The 15,506-nt window shown below is 40.9% G+C and overlaps 1 protein-coding gene across 1 annotated transcript in view; it reads left to right on the top strand.

Annotated features, from left to right (window-relative positions):
- The first annotated feature begins 1,125 nt into the window (after positions 1-1,125).
- Positions 1,126-15,506, top strand: part of adcy1b (adenylate cyclase 1b) — a 78,030-nt gene continuing 63,649 nt past the window's right edge. Inside the window, exons 1-3 of the mRNA XM_060875166.1 lie at positions 1,126-1,795; positions 9,553-9,702; positions 9,838-9,956. Of these exons, the coding sequence (XP_060731149.1) occupies positions 1,196-1,795; positions 9,553-9,702; positions 9,838-9,956 (869 nt within the window). The 5' untranslated portion in view covers positions 1,126-1,195. The remainder of the gene's footprint in view (positions 1,796-9,552; positions 9,703-9,837; positions 9,957-15,506) is intronic.

Genomic DNA, 15,506 nt, shown 5'->3' on the forward strand with positions numbered 1-15,506 from the left:
CAGATCTGATTTTTTTTTTTGTTTGGCTCACATTACCTTTTAAAATGTGGTCTATATCAGATACCAGTGTGAACTGTTTGCTGTTTCGAACTGACCCGCATGCGCAAACGAACAATAACAATGACGTCACACGCAGCACGCAGTTGCGCTAAAGTTGGCGAGGTTATGGAGGAAGTAAGCGTGTTCGCTTTTCTTTCTAAATGTTTTGATTGAACTTTTGATTATTTGATCCATTTTGTAGGCGTAGTCACATTTGATGTGTGTCGATGTAGATTGCCGTAAAAGTCGCATCAAATCCGCCTTGGTTGTTCACACTGCGGCCACATTGGAAAAAATCAGATTTGGTTCTGATTCAGGACCACATATGGAAGTGGTCTGAATCTGATTTAAAAAAATCAGATCTGGGCTAGATTTGAGTGTTCACACTACTCCTGAAGAAGTCTGACCTGGTCACTTGACCCCAAAAAAATTTGGGCCAGATTTGGGCCACTTTTACCTGCAGTGTGAACGTGGCCTAAGATTCATCTAAGGTTTCTTTCAAGACTAATATGTGGTCACGTGGAAAATATACAGTATGATTATTTATTCGTGACATGCACTGAAATGGTCTCAGAAAAAAACGAGACATCAGTGTGAAAATGAGGGAATCATGTGTGAAAATGAGTAAAATAAGTAAAAGTGAAGTGGAAAAAATGTGTATGTTTGCAATGAAGAGTAACCGGTGTGTGTGTGTGTGTGTGTGTGTGTGTGCGCGCGCGCGCGCGCGTTTCCCTTATTCGCCGTGTCAATCTGCTGAATAACCTCGACGTGCTTTTTATCCCGGCTACACATTGCGCATGCGTGGTCCTCGGGGCACATTCTCCTCTAACTCGTACCTATTCCTCCTCCTCCTCCTCCTCCTCTTCTTCTTCTTCTTCTTCTTCTTCTTCTTCTTCTTCTTCTTCTTCTTCTAATTTTTGTCCAAACAGAAGAACACAAACTCCCTCACGGCTCACTTTAACACCACCCCCCCATCCCGACTCTCTCTCTCTCTCTCTCTCTCTCTCTCTCTCTCTCTCTCTCTCTCTCTCTCTCTCTCTCTCACTGGAGGGAGTGTGATGTGCTGCGCGCTTCTGCCGTCCCCTCTACCCTCTAAGAGCGGATCTTCTGTCGGTGACTCCGCCACGCCGCCGCTCGGCTCGTGAATGGCCCTGACATGGAGGAAGTCCCGTTTCAGAAAGTCAAGACGCGGCGGAAGCGGAGCCGCCGCTGTCCGCCCGGTGTGCCCGTGACCGCTATCGCGTGCGAGGACGAGTTCGACTGTAAGGAGCTCGAGTCGCTGTTCCGCACCTACAACCTGAAGCTGGAGCAGACCTCGGCGCTCAAGGCGCTCGCCGTGCTCGCGGCGTTGGCGTGTGCGCTCGCAGCGTTCGAGGCGCTCTCCGGTCCGGGCCTGGCTGTCGCCAAGGCATCGCATCCGGCACACGGCGTCGTCTTCGCGTCGCTCTTCGTCGTGGCCAACGTCAAGTACCTGCGCGTGGGTCAGCTGCAGCAGATCGTCAGCCTCACGCTTCTGTTCGCCTTCACCTTCGCTCTGCTCTGCTGCCCGTTCCCGCCCGTGGCGCCCAGTTCCTACACGCCGACGCCGCAGCCCGAGCAAGGAGTCTGGCAGCTCGCGCTTGTCACTTTCGTCGCGTACGCGCTGCTTCCGGTGAGGACCCTCCTGGCCGTAACCTTCGGCATCATGGTGTCCATCTCCCACATCGTGGTCACGGCAACGTCGGTCACGGCCAAGACGCAAAAGCTGTGGAGAGCTGTAAGTGTCCGAGATTTATTTAACGATTTATTGATGAATTAGTTTACAAAGTTCTTTAATATCAAAGTAAACAACACTTCAACATGTAAACCACATGCTGTCTAAAGAACGAACTGGCTTCGGTGCGCTCAAAACCCTTTGTAAAGGTTCCCAAGACACCTCGGAAAGTTCGAATCCTTCTTCCGACGATAATATCTCCTTAAAAAGTCTAATCAGAAACGTGTTTATTAAAAGTGAAGCGTTTCCACGCACCAGGTTTCAGCACCATGACTCTGGACAGCGCCATCGATCTCCGCTAATTCCCTGCTGCCTGTATAAGGCCACTACCTAGGGAATAAAGCGCTGTCTGTAGCAGCTGCATTCAGTGCACTCTGTGTAAAACACGGAGCCGTTTGTGATCGGGCCTGTGAATGTGAGATTAAACTCGGACACGTGTTGCTCCACAGGGGCTGAGTAGTTGTGGTGAAGAAAGAAAGACAGATTGAAAGACAGAAAGAAAGCAAGAGAGTTTGTAGACTAATAGAATAAATCCAGATATTGCTGTAAAACAGCAAACAACTTATTTGTTTGTTTGTTTGTTTAATGAAGTGTTATTCCAGCACTCATACAATCCATACATACATACAATGTATGTATCATTTACGGTTCTTTTACTCTTCTGTTGAGCTTCTTTGAGGTGAAAAAGGGATGCAGGAGACGGTTCTCCTGTCAGAAGAAGTTCCAGGTAGAACTGTTTCAGGGAACTAAGATCTGGGTTGAGAGACCAATTAAAGGCTCAAGTCTAAACCATGTTACGAGATGGTGAAAGGGCTTAATCACTGTCTCTAACGAATGTTAGTAAAAAGTCATCTTTAGTTTAAAAAATAACCCATAAATCTTTATTGATTTCAAACTTCAGCTGCTTTATACTTTGCAAAAACGTCTCAGGATCCTGAACCACAACGCGTCCATGTTCGCAGTTTTGCTTTAACGTCACTATATCAACCGTAACACACCGTACAAGCTGCTGTCAAGCCTTTTGTCGAAAATGTTGAAACTTTAGTTGTGAGTAAAATTTCAGTTCAGGGAAAAAATATCAGAACAATAGATTTGGACATGATCCAGATTTCATCAGGGTTTTCCGTTCTCTCCTTCAGAGTTATTTTAACACCGAGACACTGCTGATCAACACACGTCATCAGATTAGCCAGCGTTAGTAAGGTGTGACCTAGATGGTCTCACACACACACACACACACACACACACACACACACACACACACATATACACACATATTCACAAACACAAACATACACACATATAAACATACACAAACACACACACACATACAAACACAGAAATACACACAAACAAATCTGACACAAATATACACTCTTATACATGCATACAAACATACACACATACACACACACACACACACACATACAAACACATATACACACATATTCACAAACACAAACGTACACAAATATGAACATACACAAACACCCACACATAAAAACACGGAAATACACACAAACAAATCTCACACAAATATACACTCTTATACATGCATACAAACATACACACACATACAGTACACACACACACAAGCATACACACATATGAACATACACACACATGCACACACACACACACACACACACAATGTTTGTCTTATTTAACGTCTTTCCTGGCTTGTCCTGGTGTTTGAGTTCTGAAATCTATCTCATGTTTTGGGAATATTTGGGAATATTTGGGAATATTATCTTTTGAGAAATCTGTCCTTCACTCTTGAAGGTGCGCGAGCGAGCGCATCAACACACATTTTCTTGACGTACGCATGAATGTGTTAAGTGCACACTCCCACTCAAAAGCATACAACAAAGTCTAATGTGAGATTCTCATCTCCCACACATCTGCCACGCTGTCCTCACACCCTGCTCGACAGAAATGTCACAACAGCACCGAGGGCCACGCAAGCAGCCACTGAATAAAACACGTTACGCAAAGCAGAGAAAGTACAGACAACTCTAGTGAGTCAGGAGCAAACAAACCCTTAATTCCACTTAACAGAGATGCTGAGGTCCAAAAGAGATGCTGAAATATCACAGGAAATGTCTCTCTCTCTCTACATACATAAACACAACCTGTCTCTCTCTCTCTACATACATAAACACAACCTGTCTCTCTCTACATACATAAACACAACCTGTCTCTCTCTACATACATAAACACAACCTGTCTCTCTCTACATACATAAACACAACCTGTCTCTCTCTACATACATAAACACAACCTGTCTCTCTCTCTCTACATACATAAACACAACCTGTCTCTCTCTCTCTACATACATAAACACAACCTGTCTCTCTCTACATACATAAACACAACCTGTCTCTCTCTACATACATAAACACAACCTGTCTCTCTCTCTACATACATAAACACAACCTGTCTCTCTCTCTACATACATAAACACAACCTGTCTCTCTCTCTACATACATAAACACAACCTGTCTCTCTCTCTACATACATAAACACAACCTGTCTCTCTCTCTCTACATACATAAACACAACCTGTCTCTCTCTCTCTACATACATAAACACAACCTGTCTCTCTCTCTCTACATACATAAACACAACCTGTCTCTCTCTCTACATACATAAACACAACCTGTCTCTCTCTCTCTACATACATAAACACAACCTGTCTCTCTCTCTACATACATAAACACAACCTGTCTCTCTCTACATACATAAACACAACCTGTCTCTCTCTACATACATAAACACAACCTGTCTCTCTCTACATACATAAACACAACCTGTCTCTCTCTCTCTACATACATAAACACAACCTGTCTCTCTCTCTACATACATAAACACAACCTGTCTCTCTCTCTACATACATAAACACAACCTGTCTCTCTCTACATACAAAATGTCTATACATACATAAACACAACCTGTCTCTCTCTCTACATACATAAACACAACCTGTCTCTCTCTCTACATACATAAACACAACCTGTCTCTCTCTCTACATACATAAACACAACCTGTCTCTCTCTCTACATACATAAACACAACCTGTCTCTCTCTCTACATACATAAACACAACCTGTCTCTCTCTACATACATAAACACAACCTGTCTCTCTCTACATACATAAACACAACCTGTCTCTCTCTACATACATAAACACAACCTGTCTCTCTCTCTACATACATAAACACAACCTGTCTCTCTCTCTACATACATAAACACAACCTGTCTCTCTCTCTACATACATAAACACAACCTGTCTCTCTCTCTACATACATAAACACAACCTGTCTCTCTCTACATACATAAACACAACCTGTCTCTCTCTCTACATACATAAACACAACCTGTCTCTCTCTCTACATACATAAACACAACCTGTCTCTCTCTCTCTACATACATAAACACAACCTGTCTCTCTCTCTACATACATAAACACAACCTGTCTCTCTCTCTACATACATAAACACAACCTGTCTCTCTCTCTACATACATAAACACAACCTGTCTCTCTCTCTACATACATAAACACAACCTGTCTCTCTCTCTACATACATAAACACAACCTGTCTCTCTCTCTACATACATAAACACAACCTGTCTCTCTCTCTACATACATAAACACAACCTGTCTCTCTCTCTACATACATAAACACAACCTGTCTCTCTCTACATACATAAACACAACCTGTCTCTCTCTCTACATACATAAACACAACCTGTCTCTCTCTCTACATACATAAACACAACCTGTCTCTCTCTCTACATACATAAACACAACCTGTCTCTCTCTCTACATACATAAACACAACCTGTCTCTCTCTCTACATACATAAACACAACCTGTCTCTCTCTCTACATACATAAACACAACCTGTCTCTCTCTCTACATACATAAACACAACCTGTCTCTCTCTCTACATACATAAACACAACCTGTCTCTCTCTCTACATACATAAACACAACCTGTCTCTCTCTCTACATACATAAACACAACCTGTCTCTCTCTCTACATACATAAACACAACCTGTCTCTCTCTCTACATACATAAACACAACCTGTCTCTCTCTCTACATACATAAACACAACCTGTCTCTCTCTCTACATACATAAACACAACCTGTCTCTCTCTCTACATACATAAACACAACCTGTCTCTCTCTCTACATACATAAACACAACCTGTCTCTCTCTCTACATACATAAACACAACCTGTCTCTCTCTCTACATACATAAACACAACCTGTCTCTCTCTCTTAACATACATAAACACAACCTGTCTCTCTCTACATACATAAACACAACCTGTCTCTCTCTCTACATACATAAACACAACCTGTCTCTCTCTACATACATAAACACAACCTGTCTCTCTCTCTCTACATACATAAACACAACCTGTCTCTCTCTCTACATACATAAACACAACCTGTCTCTCTCTCTCTACATACATAAACACAACCTGTCTCTCTCTCTACATACATAAACACAACCTGTCTCTCTCTCTACATACATAAACACAACCTGTCTCTCTCTCTACATACATAAACACAACCTGTCTCTCTCTCTACATACATAAACACAACCTGTCTCTCTCTCTACATACATAAACACAACCTGTCTCTCTCTCTACATACATAAACACAACCTGTCTCTCTCTACATACATAAACACAACCTGTCTCTCTCTACATACATAAACACAACCTGTCTCTCTCTCTACATACATGAACACAACCTGTCTCTCTCTCTACATACATAAACACAACCTGTCTCTCTCTCTACATACATAAACACAACCTGTCTCTCTCTCTACATACATGAACACAACCTGTCTCTCTCTCTACATACATAAACACAACCTGTCTCTCTCTCTCTACATACATAAACACAACCTGTCTCTCTCTCTACATACATGAACACAACCTGTCTCTCTCTCTACATACATAAACACAACCTGTCACTCTCTACATACATAAACACAACCTGTCTCTCTCTCTCTACATACATAAACACAACCTGTCTCTCTCTCTCTACATACATAAACACAACCTGTCTCTCTCTACATACATAAACACAACCTGTCTCTCTCTCTCTACATACATAAACACAACCTGTCTCTCTCTATACATACAAAAACACAACCTGTCTCTCTCTACATACATAAACACAACCTGTCTCTCTCTCTACATACATAAACACAACCTCTCTCTCTCTCTCTGCATACATAAACACAACCTGTCTCTCTCTACATACATAAACACAACCTGTCTCTCTCTCTCTACATACATAAACACAACCTGTCTCTCTCTCTACATACATAAACACAACCTGTCTCTCTCTACATACATAAACACAACCTGTCTCTCTCTCTCTACATACATAAACACAACCTGTCTCTCTCTCTACATACATAAACACAACCTGTCTCTCTCTATATATACATAAACACAACCTGTCTCTCTCTCTACATGCATAAACACAACCTGTCTCTCTCTCTCTACATACATAAACACAACCTGTCTCTCTCTCTACATACATAAACACAACCTGTCTCTCTCTCTCTACATACATAAACACAACCTGTCTCTCTCTCTACATACATAAACACAACCTGTCTCTCTCTCTACATACATAAACACAACCTGTCTCTCTCTCTCTACATACATAAACACAACCTGTCTTTCTCTCTACATACATAAACACAACCTGTCTCTCTCTCTCTACATACATAAACACAACCTGTCACTCTCTCTACATACATAAGCACAACCTGTCTCTCTCTATATATACATAAACACAACCTGTCTCTCTCTCTACATACATAAACACAACCTGTCTCTCTCTCTACATACATAAACACAACCTGTCTCTCTCTACATACATAAACACAACCTGTCTCTCTCTCTACATACATAAACACACAACCTGTCTCTCTCTCTAGATACATAAACACAACCTGTCTCTCTCTCTACATACATAAACACACAACCTGTCTCTCTCTCTATGTGCATAAACACAACCTGTCTCTCTCTCTACATACATAAACACACAACCTGTCTCTCTCTCTATGTGCATAAACACAACCTGTCTCTCTCTACATACATAAACACAACCTGTCTCTCTCTCTACATACATAAACACAACCTGTCTCTCTACATACATAAACACACAACCTGTCTCTCTCTCTATGTGCATAAACACAACCTGTCTCTCTCTCTACATACATAAACACACAACCTGTCTCTCTCTCTATGTGCATAAACACAACCTGTCTCTCTCTACATACATAAACACAACCTGTCACTCTCTCTACATACATAAACACAACCTGTCTCTCTCTCTCTACATACATAAACACAACCTGTCTCTCTCTCTACATACATAAACACAACCTGTCTCTCTCTCTACATACATAAACACAACCTGTCTCTCTCTCTCTACATACATAAACACAACCTGTCTCTCTCTCTACGTACATAAACACAACCTGTCTCTCTCTCTCTACATACATAAACACAACCTGTCTCTCTCTACATACATAAACACAACCTGTCTCTCTCTCTACATACATAAACACAACCTGTCTCTCTCTCTACATACATAAACACAACCTGTCTCTCTCTCTACATACATAAACACAACCTGTCTCTCTCTACATACATAAACACAACCTGTCTCTCCCTACATACATAAACACAACCTGTCTCTCTCTACATACATAAACACAACCTGTCTCTCTCTACATACATAAACACAACCTGTCTCTCTCTCTACATACATAAACACAACCTGTCTCTCTCTACATACATAAACACAACCTGTCTCTCTCTCTCTACATACATAAACACAACCTGTCTCTCTCTACATACATAAACACAACCTGTCTCTCTCTACATATATAAACACAACCTGTCTCTCTCTCTACATACATAAACACAACCTGTCTCTCTCTCTACATACATAAACACAACCTGTCTTCATAAATAATTCCATTAAATTAAAATTCATTTGCTTTTCTTTCCACATGCATGACAGATAATTAGAGCATTGCATAACATGATGTATTATTGATTTTCCCCTGCACTAAAACTCAATATTGACTGTGGCCTGAAAGCCTAAAAAAGCTTCGGACTGCTGGACGGACAGATTAATCACACGAGACGGACAGACGTGTGGCACATCACATCCTTTTCTTCTGTTAGTCGCTTTCTGCTATCGACACTTCACTTTATCAGCACGTCGTCCAATCGGGAAACAGGACGTCTTCAGAGGTTTGAGCTTTAAAGCCGGAGTCGTGTCCTGGAATATATCAGCTCTAAATAAGCAGATTGTAAAAACTCGATTAAAGGTTCCATTCTGTGAAAGGTGAAAACGTTGAAACTAAATATCCTCCCTGAACATCCTCTATCTACACGCTGCTCTATTACCCACAATGCCCCTCATCTCCTTATTGATAGTACTGCAGTGGAAATGAGCTTTCTACCAAAACAGAGTGATGCAGCGACGCTTTAGTCTTTTAATCTGTCCTGATATCTAACTTCCTGTATAATCTATACACACACCACCATAATACCGAGTGGCTGAGCTGAGCATCTGGTGTAACTCAGCCTCATGTAATCCATTACTTCTATACCTCATTTCTCACCAATGTGAAATCTCTCTCTCTCTCTCTCTCTCTCTCTCTCTCTTTCTCTTTCTTCTTATTTGTTTATATGTGTGTGATAGCTGGTGGCCAACACAGTGCTCTTCACCAGCGTCAATCTGTCCGGTCTGTTTGTGCGCATCCTCACTGAGCGTTCTCAGAGAAAGGCCTTCCTGCAGGCACGCAACTGCATCGAGGAGAGACTGCGCATGGAGGACGAGAACGAAAAGCAGGTAACGGCGCTCGTCTCAAATCACCGATGAGACCTGGGACTTAATTGATTTTCATCTTTTTCCCCTTTACTGTAAATCCTTGCAACATAAACACACACACACACTCTCTCTTTCTTTCTCTTACACACACTTTAGGAGCGACTGTTGATGAGCCTCTTACCAAGGAACGTGGCTATGGAGATGAAGGAAGACTTCTTGAAACCTCCCGAACGGATTTTTCACAAGATCTACATCCAGCGTCATGACAACGTCAGGTAACGGACTCCAACCCGGTTCTATTTATTTATTTATTTATTTATTTTTTGGTTTTGCTGAAACAGACAGACGATACACCGTGATGCTACCGCCGCTGTGCGATGAGGTGTGTTGGGGGTTCAGACAAAACACAACACTTTGTTCCAAGTCTAAAATGTTCTACTGAGATCTAAAGAACCATGTTTCCGAGTTGTTGTTGTTGTTGTTGTTGTTTTTAAAGTAACAGCTTGCAGTTCTTCCATGAACCTATCCAAGCTTCACTCAACTCACCTGTGGGTCTCTACAGATCCTTTAGCTTTACTCTTCACTAGCTGCTTACCAGTGAATTTTGGTGGACGGGTTGCTCTATTGCTGGGTCGTGGATGTGCCAGATTATTTCCTTGCTTTAATAACAGATTCAGTCTAGAAGTTTCCAGGATTTATTTTGATAGCTGATTGGTCTTCATGATATGGTTTTAGGAATTTAGGAATATGAATCTGAGATCGTGCGACACTTTAATTCCACGCAGTCCGACTTCCCAGGAAGTCCATTTTAGTTCCATTTCATTTGCAACACTAAAGTATGTAGAAAAGTTCAAGGGGATGAGGATAATGATGATGATGATGATTATTAAGGGGGGGCGGTAATATTTATGCACAACACTGTACCTGACATAATCATAAACTTTGTACGGATGAAATCCCTCATTTCAGTGCACTTTCAGGCAATCAAAACACAATAAGCTCCACTTCTGCGTGCCGAAGGCTGTGTTTATTTCCGTTTTATAGCTGCAGTTCATGGCAAGAGCGCACGCACACACACACACACACACACACACACACACACACACACACACACATACATTCTTCCCATGTAGACAGATACAGATTTAGTCCACAGCACTAGACAGATATTCCTCTAAAACTTATGCAATACATGGAAATGGGTCAATACACCCAGATCAGCTGACTCATGTGCATGATATCTATGAGGGTTATAACATAAACAGAACAGAACCAGCACCGGATTTATCCTGTCGCTGCTCACATATTAAAATATATGAATAGGATTTTTTTTTTAAGCTTCTTGGAAATCGCTTCAGGGTGAGTAACGCCAAAGCAGCAATAATAATAATAATAATAATAATAATAATAATAATAATAATAATAATAATAATAATAATAATAATAATAATAAAAACAATTAAAAGCTCAATGAAGATTTCTAATATCCGACCTCAAAATAAAATAAACAAATAATATCACATTGGTTTTCTGGAGCAAGTGTAGTCATTTCAAAAAAATTGTTACCTGTGTGTACAGTATATAGCGTAAAGACAGGAGCATAAAGCTGTTCGATTATGATGATGGGAAGCGTGTATGGATTTAAAGATTTTGTCAGATAGCACACGGAAGACACACAGCAGGTCGAGAGAGCAGGAAATGACATCACGTTTGTTTCTTTTTTTTTTTTTTTTTTTTTTGGTATAAAAGTAGAGCTAGTGCAAGCATGGCTAATTATGATAATCTATGTTAATGTATGATAATGTAGGGTAATGTAGCCCCGCCCCCAAACAACAAATCAGCAAAAGGAAACTTCCGGAAACGATTAATAACTAATATGTTTTTTTTAATGTTTGATAAATGTAGAAGGAGTTAATGCAAGCGTAGACTTTATTTGACAGAGCGTAAAAAAACGGACGAAGAAGACGAAGATACCGTGAAACCCAGCAGGAACGTAAATAAGGGTGCTCATCATGATCACGTGACATACAGGGGATGATGGGTAATCTAGTCCAGTCTTAATTTCAGCCTTACCAGGTTCCAAGTTGTCAAGTGTCAAGTTCTCAATTCGACATTAACGCTTCTCATAACTGTGTGTCTTTGCCGTTCCTCCTCAAGCTCACAGAACCCTTAACTTCATAAAGATTTATAAATAAAAGATTCTAAATAAGTTCCTTCACTGCTATGCCAACAGAAAGCTCAGAGTCTTGTCCAAAGAGACAGATCTCTAACTTCGCCCCCTTACCAGCTGCCTAAAATCCTTCTCTTCCTGATCCTTTCATCTCCCGCTCTTTCAGTTTCATCCTCGGCCCCTGCGGAGGAAGTGTGAGGATGAGGGACGAGGGACGGGGAATGAAGGATGAAGGCTGAAGGATGAAGGGATTAAGAGATTTAATAGTCGAATCATCTTTCTAAAATAACTAAAGACGAAACACAACAGGATAGTCGTTAATATATGTCATGTTTTCATGTAGCTCTTAATTTCTTTTATTAGCGGAAAATGGCTCGTTTCTAGTTCCTGATGAAAATCTACTAAGGACCGCATTTAAATTTTGTTCTAGATGAAAAACGACCGGTCTATAAGACGTTTATTCTTTGCACAAGTATAAATATATATGCATATATGCGAAAATAGCACTTTATTACAAAGCCGATAATTAACACGAGCCGATAATTAAATCCGAGGCTAATTTTTATAACTGAGTCAGAGCAGTTCACCAACAGCACTTCATTTACATCTCAGTATGACTTTGGAATGAAAAAATAATACAGCAGGTATTAGCTTTTTATTACCACCAAGCATTTCATCACATGCTAATGGAGGGGTTAATGGCCAGGGGAAGACGCTGAAAACTAATAATGAAATGCAAATGGAAGAAACGTAAACAATTCCTCAGTGATTATGAAGGTGGTTGTACGAGACGGGTGAAAATGTAGAACGGTGATGCATCGCATTAATTAAAAATAGTGAAGTAATTAGGGCTAGCTGAGTAAAGCCACTTTAATACCAACATTTTGACCTCACACATAACATGAGGAAGTTGTGGCCTAATGGTTAGAGAGTTTGACTCCTAACCCTAAGGTTGTGGGTTCGACTCTCGGGCCGGCAATACCACGACTGAGGTGCCCTTGAGCAAGGCACCGAACCCCCCAACTGCTCACCGCAGCATAAATGGCTGCCCACTGCTCCAGGTGTGTGTTCACGGTGTGTGTGTGTGTTCACTGCTGTGTGTGTGTGCAGAGAACGAATTCTGAGTATGGGTCACCGTACTTAGCCGCACGTCACGTCACTTCACGTCACTAACTACAGATTTAAATGCTAGTCTACTGTTACACACACTGGGTAGACTAAAAAAAGTCTCAGTCAGCTACCTAGTTTGGTCTGTCAGGGCGAAATCCTAGAACATTCGCTCCCTAAAGAAATCCCACAATGCACCACAAAAATGCAAAATTTTTTGCATCTGAATGCATTATTGAATGCATTTTTTCTATCGCAGCTGATAAAAAATGGTGGACTCTCAGCCAACTTCATCTGCGTATGTCAGCAGCTCGCTGTTTTTTTATCCACGTCGTTGCTCTCAGACGATTTCTGATGTGCATTAACCTTTTTAACTTCATCTGACGTCCTGTATATACGGTGAACCTTTTAAACGACATTTAAGTGTTTAACGATTTAAAAAAAAAATCCACTAGCTCGCCTACAGTCCTGCTTGAAGCACTGTGAAAGGAATTATTTTTCTTTCATTATGTACTTTAAACAACATAAAAAATAAACTCAGATAAAGTTATCAGTCCTGAGTCATCAGTGTCCCAATGTGTAGTCAAGCACACTATATATTGATTCACCAGCTATAGAGCTGATTGAGATGCATGAATAAGGTGCGAGTTTCAGTCTTATTAGCACACTATAATTAACACTTTTTTTATATAATGATCAGTAGATTTTGTTTCAACTGTTTTTTGTTTTTGTTGTCGGTCTCTGGTTCAAACACCTTCAGCAGGGACTCACACTTCTTTAACTTGGTCCAGAGGTTGGTTAGCAGCTAACCTTGTACTAGCGCACACATCCATCGCTCGTTGTCCCTTTAAACGAGATCAGGTCCTGATCACAGCCATCTGTCATACTGTAGCACACAAGCCAAATGTAACAGTAATTGGAAAGTAGAAGGCGGAAGGAAAAAAGAGCTCATTTACTAAAAATAAATTAGATGCAAAAAAAAAAAAAGAGGCTAAAAATGAACCGGGAAACATAAACAGGCTACAAATTGAAATGCCAGCAAGGTCGTAATTTCCCTCGATAAGAGCCCCGGTTGCCTAAATGAATAATGTAATGTTTTGTAACAAAATTTTATACGCAATTTTCATAAGGGATATTTTTCACCAGGCAACATGGAACATTTATCACTGTGAAATGAGAGAGAGAGAGAGAGAGAGAGAGAGAGAGAGAGAGAGAGAGAGAGAGAGAGAGAGTGTGTAAATGAAAAATCTAGAGCAAATCAGTAGACTAAAACTCAGTTACTCAATAATTTTTAGTATTTACTGAATAATATAATTATTCATATAATCTTCAGCCTGGTTGATCAGAAGGTTTTGATGAATTCCTGTTTCTATGGTAACAACTTGCACAGAGACTTGTATAGCGAATACTTTACATGTAAAGATGTCTCCACTAAAGAAGGAGTCTCCAGTATCAGAGGAAAAGCTTCTATGTGTGTGTGTGTGTGTGTGTGTGTGTGTGTGTGTGTGAGTATATTTTTGTTTAACAGAATATACAGAAGTTCTATTTGATTTCTGGAATATTTGCAATTATGTAACATTTTTCCAACACCAAGGGTGCCAATATTTTTGAATTGAGCTGAATATATATTTGGATATGCATACATGCATCTATTTGCGTTTTGTGTATCTAGTATATATTTATAGTAACCTTGACTCCATATCCCCACCTTCCTGTGTGTGTGTGGGTGTGTGTCTGTGTGTGTGTGTGTGTGTGTGTGTGTGTGTGTGTGTGCGTGTGTGTGTGTATATTCCATCAGGTCGTCTCCTAGAAGAGCTGCTTGTCCTATTCTCCTCACGCTGTGCTGGTTAGCACTAAGCTTTCGCATTAACATAATTGAGAAGCTGTCATCCAGCTTGTTGTCTCTCTCTCTCTGTCTCTCTCACACACACACACACACACACACACACACACACACACACACACACACACGTGTGACTCTATTCTCTCTCTCTCTCTCTCTCTCTCTCTCTCTCTCTGTCTCTCTCACACACACACACACACACACACACACACACGTGCGACTCTATTCTCTCTCTCTCTCTCTCTCTCTCTCTCTCTGTCTCTCTCTCTCTCTCACACACACACACACACACACAAATACACACACACACACACACACACACACACACACACACACACACACACACACAGATTGATAGATGAAGCAGTACAAGGTCCTAAACAGGAAATGAAGGCATGGTAGAGGGCTGGATTGTCATGGCTGATGCCAGTTTGATGGAATCTGGTGGTTGTGTGTAGAAAAAGGCTGGTGGTAATAGACTTAAATGGTCTGAATGGCTTCTTCATGTATAGAGACATCTCTGTTTTTGACACATGGCAAACAACGTGGATTATGGGAAGGTTGTTTGCATGATTGATATGTACATTGTACATAAAAATGCTATGCTCAATAAATGTCCAGAGCCACAGGTGAAAATAAGCTTGCGAATGCTGCGAGATGCCAGTGTGACAGAACGCTTGTGTGGCAGAATGCTGACAAACATGT

The sequence above is a fragment of the Tachysurus vachellii genome, chromosome 7 (genome assembly GCF_030014155.1).
Source record: "Tachysurus vachellii isolate PV-2020 chromosome 7, HZAU_Pvac_v1, whole genome shotgun sequence".
NCBI lineage: Eukaryota > Metazoa > Chordata > Actinopteri > Siluriformes > Bagridae > Tachysurus > Tachysurus vachellii.